The sequence below is a fragment of the Haliotis asinina genome, chromosome 13 (genome assembly GCF_037392515.1).
Source record: "Haliotis asinina isolate JCU_RB_2024 chromosome 13, JCU_Hal_asi_v2, whole genome shotgun sequence".
Taxonomy (NCBI): Eukaryota; Metazoa; Mollusca; class Gastropoda; order Lepetellida; family Haliotidae; genus Haliotis; species Haliotis asinina.
In genome coordinates this window covers 34,837,538-34,856,325 of record NC_090292.1, presented here as the reverse complement: position 1 = coordinate 34,856,325, position 18,788 = coordinate 34,837,538, and the positions used below count along the sequence as shown (strand labels likewise).

General features: G+C 41.7%; 1 protein-coding gene across 1 annotated transcript; it reads left to right on the top strand.

Annotated features, from left to right (window-relative positions):
* The first annotated feature begins 18 nt into the window (after window positions 1–18).
* LOC137260243 (G patch domain-containing protein 4-like) lies at window positions 19–14,058 on the top strand. Its single transcript, XM_067797938.1, has 7 exons — window positions 19–251; window positions 3,749–3,822; window positions 4,584–4,676; window positions 7,770–7,862; window positions 8,331–8,422; window positions 9,610–9,660; window positions 11,380–14,058. Exons 1-7 carry the CDS (start codon window positions 197–199, stop codon window positions 11,978–11,980), a joined length of 1,059 nt encoding a protein of 352 aa, XP_067654039.1. The 5' UTR covers window positions 19–196; the 3' UTR covers window positions 11,981–14,058.
* The last annotated feature ends 4,730 nt before the right edge of the window (window positions 14,059–18,788 follow it).

The following is an 18,788-nucleotide window of genomic DNA, read 5'->3' as shown; positions in this document are numbered from 1 at the left end:
TGGGACTAGAAGTTACGCGGTCTCCAGCCCATAATAATCCTGTCGAAACGTGCCGATATTGGACCCGAGCGGAATACCAGTCCGAAGTTTGCCGAGGCAGTCATGGAAGGGAGCTAATCCTCGCAAAACCAACTTCTTCATGACAACCCACGTGTGACCAGACCACCGATCTGGAAACTGTTTACTTGTGTACAGAATGTCTGACAGTACATTTGCACGTAACCAACTCTTAAAACATGGATGGACAGAAGGTAACAGTAAACTCGATCCAGACGAACAATTATTTCTTGTTATTCAGACATGCCAAGAGATGCAGTTACGATATTATCTTCTGTTCAAGAAAAGGGAGCAATCATTTGATTTTCAGGGCTAGTTCTTGATTCTTTCTGATAAATTAATTAGGTCCCCATCCACATCAGTATATATCCACATGCTACATAAAGGAAGCATATGAAAATGTTCTTTCAAAACTATAGTTGAACGTTAACAAAGGCCATATACCGATAATAGGTCTATATACGGTTTCTTACATAGATCTAATAGATCTTTTAACGGTCTCTGGTGTTGTAGACACATAATATTTTTGTGTACCCCAGATTCCTCAGCTAAAATCATAATGCAAATATCTTGCAATTCACATTACCAATCACAATGAGTTGAATGGCAACAACTACATGATCATATGAATATCCTATCCTTTTCATTATGTAAACACTCTGTGCATACCAATCTAACCCACTGCATAGAAATGTCATCTAATCTCTTTGAACTCCGTGCATGTCAGTCAAAACACACCGCTTAATCTCACTGATCTCTGTAAATCTGTAATACTTACTATTTCACTGGCTTCCTGTACATATTATATTTTTGCTAAAAAAACATGTTGTCCTTCACCTGATGAAGGGGTAAGAAGTAGCCCAGAAATGTGTCGTAAATATTAACAAAGTTGTTAATACCATATGTTATGTAAATTACAGTTTTGGGTTATGGAATATGATCTTGTCCCCTTTTTATGGTATCTTGCATGTGTTTGTACTTTGTTTAGGGTTTAGGTTTCAGTATGCATATCTGGTGTACATATCTGTATTGCCTGTGAGGAAAACGGCCCCTTCAGTGTTATTACATTTCATACAAAACATAATTGAAATTGTGTTGAAATACTGAGCAGCTCAACAGCACCTGAATACTAAGTTCTTGCGCACTCATTACATATGTTATGATAGGGGTCTAGGGTCCAAGTGAGGGTACCAGTGAAATCCCTTATCTAACTGGCGTTCTGGTCTGCTTGGGGGAATTAACTCATGAAAGAGTCCGAAGTCACAAGAAGCTAACTGCAACTTTATTAACAAGAGATAAAATAACAAGGGTGGCCACAGAGAGTTGGTAGAACCCTCTGGGCTGAGGGCTAGAGCTGACCAGTGTTGGGAGTCTAAGCCCTACTCATGGACAAATGAAGATGGAGACTATTTAACTACAATTTAAACAATACAAAGATTATGATTTGCTGACTGATGCAGAAATGAGTGTAACCTACAATAGCCGATGAAATACAGAATAAACAAAATGGGGTGTGTCCTACCAGAACAACTTCAATGACCAGACAGGGGGAGTACTTAACCTTTTAATCCTATTCTAAGTGGCTTTAATCTTGTTGGTACATTTACGACCTTTAACTGTGTTTGCATAATGTTATTTTACTGTAGGTGATGGCATGTTTCCCTCATCACAGCAGTTTATTAACCAGTCTAGACATAACCCTTGTCTTGGTGAATGGTTTGGCTCACAGTGGAGTTCTGATTACCTCAGGCTTGGATTTTAACTCTGTGCAATTGTGTGGTCAAAAGTTATACCTTTTTCAATAGAATATCTGTGAGATACGTTTTACTACTTTTGACAGGAGTCTTTGTCTAAGCTATTACTGATACATGATGAAACTAATATTCTATGTTTATATTTTCCTAATATTTGAATGCTAATGTATTGCTTGTACTGGTTACAATTAATAATGAATTTATGGTATGATTATCCTTTCATGATACATATCTGTAGTGCCTGTGATGACAATGGACCCTTCAGTGTTATATTATTTTATACAAAACATAATTGAAATTGTGTTGAAATCCTGAGCAGCTCAACAGCACCTGAATATTAAGTTCTTGCACACTCATTACTCCTGGACCACTGCTGAAACAATGTCTACTTGCAACCAGGGATACTCTACAACAGGGTTTAGTCACTCACTTGCTTTCTTTACCATTTGTACTAATTAATGTGTGCCTCATCATGCTCCAACGCACACGGTGACTTGGCTCGTTCCCAGTGCAACTTCAGTTGTGTTTAACCAGGGAGACTATATAGAGTATATACGTTGTAGATTATCCCTGGTTTAACAGAACTTCAGCCAGTTTATTGTATCAGTCGGAATTTTACAATGAATGAAAGAATTATAGTAAGCATTAAGAGCAAGAATTATGTGAATGAATGAACGAAACAAAGAAAAATAAAAGAAAGAAATATATATGTAAATGAATGAAAGAATAAATGATATGCTGCGGCCTTCCCTCCCAAAACATGTTAAAGAACACAAAAGTATCGCGAGAACACGTGTTAGCATCAGCTGTCCTTTTAAAAAAATCTACTTTGAAACGTTTTTGTTTACATTAATAATTAATTCAGATATCTTATTGCATGTGGGGAATGGAATGGACATTAACTAAATGTTAACACCGTCACACTGCCCTAAAAATATAGTGTAAAACTCTCACAAAGCATTCTAAAACACCTTTCCAGTTTTGTCAAATAATGAGATCTGCAAGAAAGAAAGAAGTTATGAAACTATAACCCTCAAGCAATCAGATAGATCGGCAATATGCCACATTTTTCACACACCTCAAATACACCCTAACATTCTTTTTTAGATTATGAAACTATCTACTTTACTACAAATCTACTGTCCTAATACGGACACTAATACCAATTATTTCACTGAAGTGACAAAATAGTTAACCAATCTTCTACATGTTGGATTTCAGTTGTTACAATACTTAGCGAACTTAATCAGGTGTTGAAAATAAACCGGGCTCAATCTTAAATACTACACTGCCACCATATTGGCTACACTGGTTACGTAACGACCCGAGACATACGTTCAGCTGCTTTTCAAGGAGTTTCTTCTCCCCGTCTATATAGGCTCCCTGTTGCAACACATGAGGACAGAGCTGACACCGTTCTCAATTTGATGGACATTTAGTGCTACATGTGCTGTACTTATAAGGAATCACAGGCAAATCTTTACTGTGAACATGGGATGTGCAGTACATAGACTTAAAAGAGTATACTTCTTTTGAAAACAAAGTGACACAATGTAGTTACAGCAGTCAGGAGACCAGGGATGGTTCCCTGTTACAATACAGGTACAGTAATATGGCGACCAGGGATTGTACCTTGTTACAAGGGGACAGTAGGGTAGACTAGTGGTTGAAGATTTCACTTCTCATGCTGAAGATGCAGGCTCTATTCCCCACATTGGTACAATGTGTGAAGCCCATTTCTGGTGTCCCTCACTCCCCTTTCTGTTTCTGGAATATTGCCAAAAACGACCCCTTGTTACAATGCAGGTACAAATAGTTGCATTTTCCTGTTGTTATGAATCCTACAAAGCACATTTATTCTTTTCTAATCATGTTTTCAGAGAAAACTGACCAGATGTCATATGCTCAGTAAATGTGAAACTGCTGTATGCTTACAGGGTCTGGTCTTGGTCGTGAGGAGAGTGGGATGACGGAGGCCATCAAGGTCCAGATAAAGAACAACAAAACAGGGGTGAGTTGAATGACAGTGAGTCACTGAGTGGATGCTGTTGTACACCAATACCGTCAACCTGGGCTACTGTTTGTGACATGAGGTCATGAACAACACTTGGCACAATGTGTGTATAAAGGGCTGCTAAGCCCCAGAGTCTGAAGACCCGTGAAGGTCTGGGGTAGAACAGGCCTTCAGCAACCCATGCTTGACTAAGCTTGTTGTAAGTGGTGACTAATGGGATTGGGTGGTCAGGTTCACTTATTTGGTCGCCACATGCCATCGCGTGCCATTTGCACAGATCAATGCTCATGTTGTTGATCACTGGAGTGCCTGGTCCAGACTCGATTATTAACAGACCACTGGCATATAGCTGGAATATTGTTGAGTGCAGCATAATACTAAACTCACTGACTCACTGACTGACTCACTCACTCATTCACTCACTCACTGACTTGGTTGATACATCATTATATCCCAGTTGCATAGATCAATGCAGATGCTGTTGATCACTGGATTGCCTGCTCCAGATTTGAATATTTACAGACCACCACCATAGAGCTGGAAAATGCTGAGTGTGGTGTTAAACAACAGCCTACCAGCAAGGAGTGAACTTAAATCAGTGAGTCAATGCTATTCTAGCATGCATGAATAGAACTTTGGTAGTCTTTTATTTATGTTGCTTAGGCCACGAATGAACAGTCTCTTCAAACATGTGATATAGCTTGTGTATTGAGTACAGTTTATGAAAGTCACATGACCTTTGACAACTGTCTATCCAGGTTGGCCACAACCCAGGTGCGGAGTTCACTCATCACTGGTGGGATCATGTGTTCAACAAAACTGCCAAGGCCTTAACAGTAGGGACTGGCCAGGTGTGTTAGCTTGAGAACAGTAGAGTCTAACCAGGTACAACAACTTGAGGACAGTAGAGACTAACCAGGTACATCAAGTTGACAGTATAGACTGACTAGGTGCATCAGTTTGACAGTAGAGACTGACCAGGTGCATCAATTTGACAGTAGAGACTGACCATTTACATCAAGTTGACAGTAGAGACTAACCCGGTACATCAAGTTGACAGTAGAGACTAACCAGGTGCATCAGTTTGACAGTAGAAACTGACCAGGTACATCGGCTTGACAGTAGGGACTGGCCAAGTACATCAACTTGACAGTATAGACTGACTAGGTGCATCAGTTTGACAGTAGAGACTGACCAGGTGCATCAATTTGACAGTAGAGACTGACCATTTACATCAAGTTGACAGTAGAGACTAACCAGGTACATCAAGTTGACAGTAGAGACTAACCAGGTGCATCAGTTTGACAGTAGAAACTGACCAGGTACATCAACTTGACAGTAGGGACTGGCCAAGTACATCAACTTGACAGTATAGACTGACTAGGTGCATCAGTTTGACAGTAGCGACTGACCAGGTACATCAACTTGACAGTAGAGACTGACCAGGTACATCAAGTTGACAGTAGAGACTAACCAGGTGCATCAGTTTGACAGTAGAAACTGACCAGGTACATCAACTTGACAGTAGCGACTGACCAGGTGCATCAATTTGACAGTAGAGACTGACCATTTACATCAAGTTGACAGTAGAGACTAACCAGGTACATCAAGTTGACAGTAGAGACTAACCAGGTACATCGGCTTGACAGTAGGGACTGGCCAAGTACATCAACTTGACAGTATAGACTGACTAGGTGCATCAGTTTGACAGTAGAAACTGCCCAGGTACATCAACTTGACAGTAGCGACTGACCAGGTGCATCAAGTTGACAGTAGAGACTGACCAGGTACATCAAGTTGACAGTAGAGACTAACCAGGTGCATCAGTTTGACAGTAGAAACTGACCAGGTACATCAACTTGACAGTAGCGACTGACCAGGTGCATCAATTTGACAGTAGAGACTGACCATTTACATCAAGTTGACAGTAGAGACTAACCAGGTACATCAAGTTGACAGTAGAGACTAACCAGGTGCATCAGTTTGACAGTAGAAACTGACCAGGTACATCGGCTTGACAGTAGGGACTGGCCAAGTACATCAACTTGACAGTATAGACTGACTAGGTGCATCAGTTTGACAGTAGCGACTGACCAGGTGCATCAACTTGACAGTAGAGACTGACCAGGTACATCAAGTTGACAGTAGAGACTAACCAGGTGCATCAGTTTGACAGTAGAAACTGACCAGGTACATCAACATGACAGTAGGGACTGGCCAAGTACATCAATTTGACAGTAGAGACTAACCAGGTGCATCAGTTTGACAGTAGAAACTGACCAGGTACATCAACATGACAGTAGGGACTGGCCAAGTACATCAACTTGACTGTATAGACTGACCAGGTACATCAACTTGAGGACAGTAAAGACTGATCAGGTACATCAACTTGACAGTAGCGACGGACCAGGTACATCCACTTCGCAGTAGGCTTGAACAGGCACATCAACTTGACAGTAGAGACTGACCAGGTGCATCAATTTGACAGTAGAGACTGAACAGGTGCATCAATTTGACAGTAGAGACTGAACAGGTGTACTGACTAGGTACATCAACTTGAGGACAGTAGAGACTGATCAGGCAGATCAACTTGACAGTAGAGACTGACCAGGTACATCAACTTGACAGTAGAGACTAACCAGGTAAATCAACTTGAGGACAGTAGAGACTGACCAGGTATGTAACTTGAGGACAGTACAGACTGTGTGTTTGAGAATCGCAAGGTGACCCTCTGTGTGTGTGTGTGTGTTTGAGAATCACAAGGTGACCCAGTGTATGTGTGTGTGTTTCAGAATGGTGAGGTGATCCTGTGTATGTGTGTTTCAGAATGGCGAGGTGATCCTGTGTATGTGTATGTGTGTTGCAGAACAGCGAAGTGACCCTGTGAATGTGTGTTTCAGAATGGTGAGGTGATCCTGTGTATGTGTATGTGTGTTTCAGAACAGCGAGGTGACCCTGTGTATGTGTGTTTCAGAATGGTGACGTCATCCTATGTATGTGTGTGTGTGTTTCAGAATGGTGAAGTGACCCTGTGTATGTGTTTCAGAATGGTGAAAGTGACCCTGTGTATGTGTTTCAGAATGGTGAAGTGACCCTGTGTATGTGTTTCAGAATGGTGAAGTGACCCTGTGTATGTGTTTCAGAATGGTGAAGTGACCCTGTGTATGTGTTTCAAAATGGTGAAGTGATCCTGTGTATGTGTGTGTTTCAGAATGGCGAAGTGACCCTGTGTATGTGTTTCAGAATGGTGAAGTGACCCTGTGTATGTGTTTCAGAATGGTGAAGTGACCCTGTGTATGTGTGTGTTTCAGAATGGCAAAGTGATCCTATGTATGTGTATGTTTCAGAATGGCGAAGTGACCTTGTGTGTGTGTTTCAGAATGGTGAAGTGACCCTGTGTATGTGTTTCAAAATGGTGAAGTGATCCTGTGTATGTGTGTGTTTCAGAATGGCGAAGTGACCCTGTGTATGTGTTTCAGAATGGTGAAGTGACCCTGTGTATATGTTTCAGAATGGTGAAGTGACCCTGTGTATATGTTTCAGAATGGTGAAGTGATCCTGTGTATGTGTGTGTTTCAGAATGGCGAAGTGACCCTGTGTATGTGTTTCAGAATGGTGAAGTGACCCTGTGTATGTGTTTCAAAATGGTGAAGTGACCCTGTGTATGTGTTTCAAGTTGGTGAAGTGACCCTGTGAATGTGTGTTTCAGAATGGCAAAGTGATCCTATGTATGTGTATGTTTCAGAATGGCGAAGTGACCTTGTGTGTGTGTTTCAGAATGGTGAAGTGACCCTCTGTTTGTGTGTGTGTGTATGTGCGTGCATGCGCGCACGCAGAATGGCGAGGTGACTCTGGGTATGTGTGTGTTTGAGAATGGTGACGTCATCCTGTGTATGTGTGTGTGTGTTTCAGAATGGTGAAGTGACCCTGTGTATGTGTTTCAGAATGGTGAAGTGACCCTCAGTAAGAAGTCTCCAGACAGTAAGAAGGAGATGAAGGCCCGCAAGAAGGTGGTTATATACGGGAACTTTGTAAAGGTAGGAACAGAAACTTGTGTAGTCATGGTTTTAGGGCAGTGCATCTAATTTATGTTTAAACATTGTGTGGATGCTACGTTGATGCCTTGGATCTGTTGATGCATTGAAGGCTTCTATGCTGAAGTCATGCATCTATACGTGTGTCATAGTGTTTATTGCTGAAGTCATGCATCTGTTGATGTGTTGTAGGGTTCATTGCTAAAGTCATGCATCCATATATGTGTTGTAGTGTGTTATGCTGAAGTCATGCATCTACAAATGTGTTTTACTGTACTATGCTGAAATTATGCATCGATATATGTTGTAGTGTGATATGCTGAAGTCATGCATCTATAAATGTGTTGTTGTAGTGTGCAATGCTGAAGTCATGCATCTATGTGTGTTGTACTGTACCAGGCTGAAGTCATGCATCAATATATGTGTTGAAGTGTACTATGCTGAAGTCATGCATCTATTGATGTTTTAAAGGGAGCTACACTGACGCATGAGGAAGGTCGGCATGTGGAGGAGAAGGAAGACAGCAGTAGCAGCAGTGAGTCGGAGGAGGAGACAACATACAAGTAATACTGAGTCCAATCAGCAGATGACATGTAGAAGTATATGTTGTTTGTATCTAAGGTTGCATATGTTGAATGTGTGTAGCCTACAATAGTAGCTGCACAGTGTTTTGAAAGGGTGTACAGGTTTTTAAGACCCTTGTAAATTCTAATATACGACAAAATGTTATGGATGTCAACTTCTTCTTTATTGTTTTCACAACGTTTCTGGGCTATTCCTTGCCCATTTGTCAGGCGCCTGAAAGAAGAAGTTGACATCAATAACATTTTGTCGTATATTAGAATACTGACTTCTAAATGCCTCTCAAGAACCCCATTGTAAATTCCATATTTCTTGAGACTATCAGCAGTAGATCACCTGTTTAAGGCTCACATGCAACGTAAAACAGAACTTTGCAGATTCTGATACCTTTTGGTATGCACTTACCGAAACAAATCATCAAAAAATGCCAATTGAACCTTTAAAGGTAAAAAAAAGAAAGTGATGAAAAAATGCCCGCGAAATAGGAGTTTTAAACAATTTACTAAGTTTCCCCCAGCACTGGGGGTAAAAGTGGTTTCAACAGCTATGCTGCACTGCACACTGCTCATAACGAATAGGTTCGCTGAGTTTGAAACCATATGCTTGCACAGAGTATGAGGTCTCGAGCAGTAGTTGTGTACATAAACAAGTAAATAATCTACTCATTACATAAAAAACATGTTGATTGTGATAAGCAGACTCTGTCACAGAGAAAACTCAATGTCTGGTTTATTGACACCTATATGTCTGCCTGCCAGTCTGCTAAGGACAATATAATGCACAACTTCAGTCATTGACCACATTAACACCTGAAATTAACACCTATCGGGGTAGAATAGGCCTAAACTCACTCACTCACTCCTATCGGGCTTATACGCCATAAACAAAGGGCCAGCAAATGAACCAGTGGCCAATGACAAGGCACTGTTACACATGAGTGCACACCCACTGGCCCTGATAGGGTTCGGTATCATGGCTGCTTTGTTTTGAGGGATATTATATGCTTTTAATTTTGTTTATTTGTTTTTTCACAATCACCAGTGCATTTTACATATCATGAACAAGTGATAACTGTGTTTTAATTATGCTTGATTTTTTTTGCTGCATGTGACCTTTAACGTAATGCTATTGTTGTTAGGACAGTTGTTCAACCACTTTCATGTTGCAGGCCATCTGAGGAGGAGGTGTTTCAGCGGTGTGGTGGACGTACAGCCCACAAGTAAGTACTTCACTGGGGCACTACATCATCCCTGACACAGCTCACAAGTAAGTACTTCACCGGGGCACTACATCATCCCTGACACAACTCACAAGTAAGTACTTCACCAGGGCACTACATCATCCCTGACACAGCTCACAAGTAAGTACTTCACTGGGGCACTACATTATCCCTGACACAGCTCACAAGTAAGTACTTCACCAGGGCACTACATCATCCCGACACAGCTCACAAGTAAGTACTTCACCGGGGCACTACATCATCCCTGACACAGCCCACAAGTAAGTACTTCACTGGGGCACTACATTATCCCTGACACAGCTCACAAGTAAGTACTTCACCAGGGCACTACATTATCCCTGACACAGCTCACAAGTAAGTAGTTCACCAGGGCACTACATTATCCCTGACACAGCTCACAAGTAAGTACTTCACAAGGGCACTACATTATCCCTGACACAGCTCGCAAGTAAGTACTTTACTGAGGCACTACATTATCCGTGACACAGCTCACAAGTAAGTACTTCACCAGGGCACTACATTATCCCTGACACAACTCACAAGTAAGTACTTCACAAGGGCACTACATTATCCCTGACACAGCTCGCAAGTAAGTACTTTACTGAGGCACTACATTATCCGTGACACAGCTCACAAGTAAGTACTTCACCAGGGCACTACATTATCCGTGACACAGCTCACAAGTAAGTACTTCACCAGGGCACTACATTATCCCTGAACACAGCTCACAAGTAAGTACTTTACCAGGCACTACATCATCCCTGACACAGCTCACAAGTAAGTACTTCACTGGGGCACTACATTATCCCTGACACAGCTCACAAGTAAGTAGTTCACCAGGGCACTACATCATCCCAGACACAACTCACAAGTAAGTACTTCACCAGGGCACTACATCATCCGTGACACAGCTCGCAAGTAAGTGCTTCACTGGGGCACTACATCATCCCTGACACAGCTCACAAGTAAGTACTTCACCAGGGCACTACATCATCCCTGACACAGCTCACAAGTAAGTACTTCACTGGGGCACTACATTATCCCTGACACAGCTCACAAGTAAGTACTTCACCAGGGAACTACATCATCCCTGACACAGCTCACAAGTAAGTACTTCACCAGGGCACTACATCATCCGTGACACAACTCACAAGTAAGTACTTCACCAGGGAACTACATCATCCCTGACACAGCTCACAAGTAAGTACTTCACTGGGGCACTACATCATCCGTGACACAGCTCGCAAGTAAGTACTTCACCAGGGCAGTACATCATCCCTGACACAGCTCACAAGTAAGTACTTCACCAGAGAACTGCATCATCCCTGACACAGCTCGCAAGTAAGTACTTCACTGGGGCACGACATCATTCCTGACACAGCTCGCAAGTAAGTACGTCACCAGGGAACTGCATGATCTGGAAATTAGACTTGGTGATAGTATGTCATCAAATCTTCTTGTGATAGATCATTTCAGTAAATTAACTGTTGTTTCTGACCAAGGGTTTGTTATATAAATAGTGTTAATAGATAGAGAGTGAGTGATAACGGTTTTATGCAACATTTAGCAATATTCCAGCAATATCTTGGCAGGGGACACACATTGTACCCATGTTTGGAATTGAACCAGGGGCTTTAGTATAACACTTTAGTGCAACATTTGTGAGTGACTATTTCAGCATGGAGGTATCTGTTTCAGGGGGGCTCGTCATGGGCTCAAGCTGAATGGGAAGTTGCAGCGGGTGCAGGCAATGGAGGCACAGCAGATGCTGCAGATGACTGCGACTCCACAACAGACTTACAGAGGAAGCCCACGCCTCCATGGACCGGATGTTGTACCAGGGAAGAGGAAGAAGAAGAAACATACAGTACAAGAGACAGAATCACCAGTAGAGAACAGAATACCACATGAAGATGTTAAGAAGAAAAAGAAAAAGGAGAGACATGTTGAGGAGGAGATTAAATCTCCAGTGCAGGAGAACCTTACAGGAAATGAGATTGTTAGGAAGAAGAAGAGAAAGAAAGGAAAGAAGAGAGAGAAGGAGACAGATATAGATGAAGAGATTGAATCTCCAGGACAGGGGAACTCTAGACTGAGTGAGTGTGATGGAAAGGTTGGGGGACTGGTAGAGACTGGCCGTGCAGGCTGTGAGGACAGCCAGAGCGATGGTCAGTGTCCCTCAGAGGGAAAGAAGAGAAAGAAGTCTAAGAAAATCATGGAGTCTGAAGGAGGAAAAGACCAAACTTGTGCATCACATCACAGTAAGAAAAAGAAGAAGAAAAAGGGGAAAAACAACTGAAGTGTTGTACTTTTTAAGTATTGTACAGGAATAATGTATAAAGAATAATGTAACAAAGGTTTAGCAACACCCAGTGAATCAGTGCACTAGACAGAAAAAAATGAGGATAAGAATTACTGCATCAATTTAAACTTTACTTTGACCATTTTCCATTACAGTACTGAAACAAACAGTTGTGACATCATAACAAAATGGGAATCAGGTGCACTGCAAAGTGAGTGGGGTGGGTCAGTGAGATTCACATACATAAACAAGAAGCATGGAGCCCATCAGAACGGAGATGATTACGGACGAGCTATGGATGCACGAGCTATGGAGCAAGATCTGGTGCACTGGCAAATCTGTTGTGGCACAAAATGATGATCTTCATGTGGCGCTGGTCAGTCTTTCACTGTTCCAGTGTTTGTCTGGCATGACTGGAGATGTGAAATGGAACTGAGGTGGACCTGAAAACATCTGGCAACCTGTTGTAAGCTCATCCCTGCCCTCAGCATTTCAATGGCTTCATGTCTCACATTTTCTAGCATACCCTGTGACGCCCCATTGTGTTATAACCTTGTGATGTGGAGGTTTCTTAATCTTACAGTAAGCAGTTCTGATGTGTGCAACTTGTTTTCAAAATGATTTTAAAGATGGAATTACAGTGGGACCCATGTTCTGTTGAAACAGAATGCCCACAGAATGCATGTGTGTTTAGTTCAGCTCAATTTGATGTGTTTGTGCAGTGTGACAAGCCAGTTCTTACCAGACATTACTGACTTAGTAATAACATTTCTGGAGTTAACAAGATTTGAGTGTTGGGAAACTTTTGTTGTTGAGTATATTAGGCAATGAAAACTGGATATAATTATTCAGGTGATACATATGAGTAGCATTCTTTTATTTTTTTTGAATAACATTCGACAGTTGCAGTAAATAATTGAGTCTGTTCTCAACAGTCCAGTGATGAGCATCATGAGCATTGGACTACACAGTTAGGTTACAATGACATGTTTGAACCAAGCCAGAAAGTACGATTCAGTTAGTCACCTCTCATGATGAGCCTGGGTTGCTGAGGACACACCCCTTACGTTGGAATTTTGGAATGTCCTTTTATGTGTAACAAATACTACCAGCCCAAGCCAACTTTATTTAAACTTTGATGATAAAAATATTTTTTAATGAATGACATAAAATGACAGACAACATTTGAACACTTCTAGAAGATATTGTCATGGATTGTGACTTTCTTATTTCCAAGTGTCAGTATGGTGATGTGCATGAAGCTTATCTTTTGCTAGTTTACATGATGCCTTTAGTATGTGGATAAATGCAACACGTTCTATATGGGATTCGGCTCAAGGGACTACAAATGGACAGACATCTGCTGCTCTGATGAAGACGAAATTGTTAAACCCTGTTTCAGTTGTATATATCAAATATTGTTCTTGGAGAAGACACAAGTGTAGGGTAACCTCTCAGTTCTGCTTCTTAGGTGAGCGGAATGGTGAAGGTGTTGGGCCTTTGTTGGCTTTCTGGGCTGCAGCATTGAAGTTGTCCACATGTAAGCTTCTGTTGTGTAGCAACCTTTTCACAACCTTGAATCACATATGCTGCATCCCAATACTTCAGCAGCATTTCACAGTGAGGTAACATGTCTCCCTGGCAGACCTTTGTCAGGAGAGTGTCAGTATCAGGGTGGCGACACCAGAGATGGGCTTCGCACATTTCACCCAGGTGGGGCCTCACTGATTCAAACCCGGGTCTTCAATGTGATAAGCAAACCCTTTAAACACTAGGCTATCCAACCACCCTCACCTGGAAAGAGGGAATACATGATATTGTTTATTGTGAACGAGTTGCCTGCAAAGTAACAATATGTTGCTCTGTCCACTATCTGTATCCTTGGCTTGAGACAAATGGGGGTAATGCTGGTGCAAAATTACCAAGAGCATTGATAGGGTCCTACTGCTTGACAAATATACTAAACAAGAATAAAAACCTTACACTCGTTTCAAAGTCAATAATTTGAACATTTTGGAAAATGGGTTAGAAATAACGATTGAATTCTCTTGTCATTAAAGATGCTATAGCTTCCAGATCATGTTTGTCATGGAATCAGTTCCACCGGAAATACGACTACAATGTCCATGATCAAAAACTGTGAGTCACAACTTAATGAAATCATGTCAATATCGTGTGTGTCCTCCATGGGCGTTCACAACTGTGATGCAACGTATCCTCATGCATTGGATGATGCATCTGAACACAGCTTGGGGAATGTGCTGCCATATTTGTACCAACATGGCACCAAGCTCCTGCAAGTTCTGTGGAGGGTTCCTTACTTGATGGAGCCGCCTGCCTAACTCTCCAAACCTTGCATTCTCCAAACTCTAACCCTTCCTTCAGCAAAGGTGAACCTTGATTCATCACCAAACACAACCCTATTCCAATCAGGTGCCGTCGTGTCCAGAGACGACGTTGACGTCGATGGAAACGGGTTAGAATTGGTCCACGATATGGTCGGCGTGAATGAAGACGAGCAAAGCGCAGGCGATTTCGAATGGTTTGGGCAGTCGGTCGACCTCCAAACAATACATTCCCAGCGGATGTGGCAGTGACAAACCGATTGCGCTAATGACGTAAGACAATCTGTCGGTCTTCTGTATGTGACGTCCCACATGGTCAACCAGGCCGGGGGCGGTCAGCTGTGGTGCCAGTTAGAAGGACACGTGTCTGGAGATTATGGATGGTCTGTCGACTGCATCCCATAACCCTCGCAACATCAGTGACGGACGTTCCCGTTTTCAGCATGCCAATGGCACGTTCACGCTGAATGTTTGACAGTCATGGCATTGCAAATTAACGAATAATTAACCATAAAACCGTGTTTTTCTGAGATGACGCTCTACTCTGCAAACGCGAGATCAGTTGCACCTGTATCAATAGGTCACGTGACTTGTGGCACGTGGAAACGTGATTTTAGCATGCAGTGCTCTCGCACGTGCCTCGTAGGCCCGACCAGTACAACGAATGTGTGACGCAATGGCCTTGACAATACATTTAACGATAATCACAAGAAGAACTCTTTCAAGAAAAGTTTCAAAACACTATTTGAAAAATAATGAGTGTCAAGTTTTTATTTTTGCTGATTTTATTTAGATGAGTGAATGTGTTTGTGACAAGTAATCTGGACGCAAGTAATCTGGTGGCGCAAGTAATCTGGACAAATACACTTAGCTGCTACAGGTAGATTGGCGATTGAGCATGTGCAGTACTTGCTGACCATAGCAGGAAATCAATACCGCTACTGTTTAACACATGTCTCATGGAGCGATTTAGTTTAGCAAGATTCGCACAAGGAAATTGAACTTTTCAGTATTTAGACTACAACCTGTTTTCCTCGTTTCAAATGGAATGTTCTGGAGGGCAAAGTGGGGTTATTTGTCAGGTCGTTGCTCATCGAATACTTGTCAAGCAGTAGATGTGTTAGACAGAAGGAAGAGTGACCATCCTATAGAGAGGTGACCAAACTGGGGACAGAAAATATGTCCAATTGAACCTTGGTGCAATGGCAGATTTCTTGACAACTCTGAATAGAAGGTCACGAAAGCACCTGTCGGGTGTTGAACTAGGGGAAAATATCCTTGTGGGCCTTCATTTAATGCTGCCTGATCGGTTCTAAGGTTAGTTAGTAATATAGGACACAGGTCTGCATGACACCTATTTCTTCTAATGAACTGTCACAGGGATTTTCAGTTCACTTCTCAAATGGAACAAAACACGATTGAGTATTTAAAAGGGTCTTTCATTTTATTTATTTTTCATTTTTAAGACGTTCTGTACCGGACTTGCTGACATGTCATCTTCTTGTAGATCAAAAGGCAGTGGCACTGTTCACAACGAAGGCAGGGGTTCGATTCCCCACATGGGAAACCCATTTCTGATGGATGTCCACTGCTGGCTTATTGCTGGCGTGCAAGTTTAGTAATTGATATAGTGCGAAAATAGTTCAAAAAGTGATTACAGCAAATGGATTTGATGTTTAATATCATCAAATGAAGCATGAGCGATTACTGTCATAAAGTTACTGGATGTACTTTTTATCTCTTTTGATATTGTTTTCTTTTCCCTTGGACCATAATGTAAAATACCAAAGCATTAGCCACAATGGAATTTCATTTATATTTTATTACATATTACATATTAGGTAAAATGACTACCTCTAAGTAAAATTCAGCATATTTTCCACATGATGCATGAAAAGATAACATGCGTTATCAACAGTGTTATTATACGTGTACGTATGCAGCGTTCATTTTGTCCCTCCATCTCGCCGTCCAGCCGTCCCAAAAGTTTTTCCACAGCATATCTCTTAAAGTTAACCTGCTAGGTTTTCCAGACATCACACACACATATTAATAATTACCCATTGATGCGCCTTTTGCTATTTTGAAGTTTTTTTCGGAGTGTTTTTTGGTGTTGTTGTTTCCATGGAAACATAATGCAAAATGTGTTTGATGGTTACCTGGCCATAGCATATCACTGAAACTATATATGCTAGGTTCATCAATCTTGATAAACAAGCTAATCATGACCCACAGATATGCAATATGCTATTTATTTGCAAAATGTGATTATTCAAACCGTTATTTTAACTTTTCAGTTTTCATTGTCTTTCTTCATGTTATATGTACCAGTATGTGGTTTATTCTCTGTGTCTAGATTAGTTATTTACTTGATGTTATCAACTTGTGATTTATTTTCTGCATCATTGTTATCAATTTGTACCCTTAAGGTTCAGTAATCCAAGGCAGTCATGAAGAAAACCTGAATGAACATTGACAGACCAATGCTGCTAGAAACTTCCAAGGTCAAGGTCGCAAAGCAGTCAGTATGTTGTGTGGCCATCATTAGCATCAATGGTTGCTTGCCATCGGCGTCCCATAGGCTGGACCAGATTCGGGATGAAGTGCTTGAAAATGAGTTGATACTCTTCCCTCAAGGCCACAAACAGAGCGGATAACGTCTGTGGCTGAGGGTCACGCTGTTGCACATGGCGATCCAATTCGTCCCACAAGTGTTCACCAGGGTTAAGATCTGGTGACCTTTAGGGCCAATCAGTAACCTGAACGTTGTTCTGGGCCAGGAAATCCCTGCTTATTCTTGCTGTATGCGTCCGAGCGTTATCATGCTGAAAAATGACGTTCTGGCAGTTCACGAAAGGAAGGACCTGATGATTTCTGGACCTGAATGAGATCTGTCCTGCCACTGTATTAGATGTCGACCCAAACCATGACACTCCACCACCAAATCTGTACACATTTTGCAACGTAGCGTTCGTTAGGACGTCAAGTGCTCTTCCGTCGGGACGTCGCATCATGTAACGTGACTCACCACTGTTGGCGACACCACTGTCCGTGTTGTTGCCGATGTTGACGTGTAAGGACAGGTCCTCGCAAAAGTCTTCTGAAACGAATACCAGCCTCACGTAAGCGGTTCCTCACAGGCTGATCAGAAATTGTTCTTAGTCCTGGCATTACCGATGTTGTGGAGGATGCTGTGGTGAACCTGTTCCGCAAATGTCGAAGCCGAATAAACCTGTCCTGAGCGGGCGTGGCCACACGGGGTCGGCCTGATCTGGGGCGATCACGTGTTGACTCTTGCTGCTGGTAGCGATGCCAAAGTCTTGCTATGGTACTGTATGACACATTCAGTTGCCTTGCAATCGCAAACTGAGACTCTCCAGCCTCCAAATGACCAATCATATTGTTGCGCTGAGCCCCAGTAAGTCTAGGCATGACTTTAACACCAAATTTAGGATTGGCAAAAGGAAAGGAAAAGGAAACGCATGAATTTCTTCCCGTTCACAGTTTATTGCATTTATTGAGGGAAACAAATTTTGTTGCGTTTTGGCGAGCTGTCCTCAATGTCAATGGATTCAAACTCTGAAATGTATGCAGACAGCGTTCACCATAGATCTACTGATTACACAGATACCAGTGATTCACATTCGAAAAGTTACGTTTCTTATTTTGAGTAGTTTAGTCAATTTCTTCACATCACTTGTGCAAATGAAGGTGTACTTGGCAAAACTATTATCTAACATAATTATAAAGTTTAGTAGGGTCAAGAAGGAAGTTTTGTGAGTTGCTGATCCTTGTCACATTATATATCAATATCAGTCACTGTCCCAAATTGGGAAGCGGGGATATGTGAGCTGTGCTGACTTCTACACTTGTTTTTGATGCAACGGAAATATACACTGTCGCTGGAAATATGCAACTTTTAACGAAAATGTGATACTGTACATTTTGTAAGAATATTTCTTAATGTTTAGTGGAAATGGTAGTGGTAAATTAACTCAGAATACCAAATGTATGTTTACTTCCAAACTAACGTTTGTGAAAAAGTTCAACATTTTTACATTTACAATCATGTGACAACCAGTCTAAGTAAACTTATCCTCAGTACTTTTCGTTACACTCCACTACTGAGACTCAGTGGTGGAGTGTAACGAAATTCACTGGGACTAAGTTTACTGAGACTGATGCGACAACAAAATTGGGTGAGTGTTCAGCGTTCTTGTTACAGTGCGTTCATGAAAATACACAACTACTGTTATGCTGGTTGAATGGATCTTGATCTGCTGCAAATCCTTACTAAGACGAATCACTTCCTCGGGTTTTGGGTTGTATTCACTCATTTCAGGCTGCACTCAAGTTGGAAGCGTTTCACAACATTGAGTTTCTGAAGGTCTGTCCAAGGCCATGTTTGCGTGAAGGATGACAGTCTCGATCTACATATCTTTACTTGTCAGATTTTTACT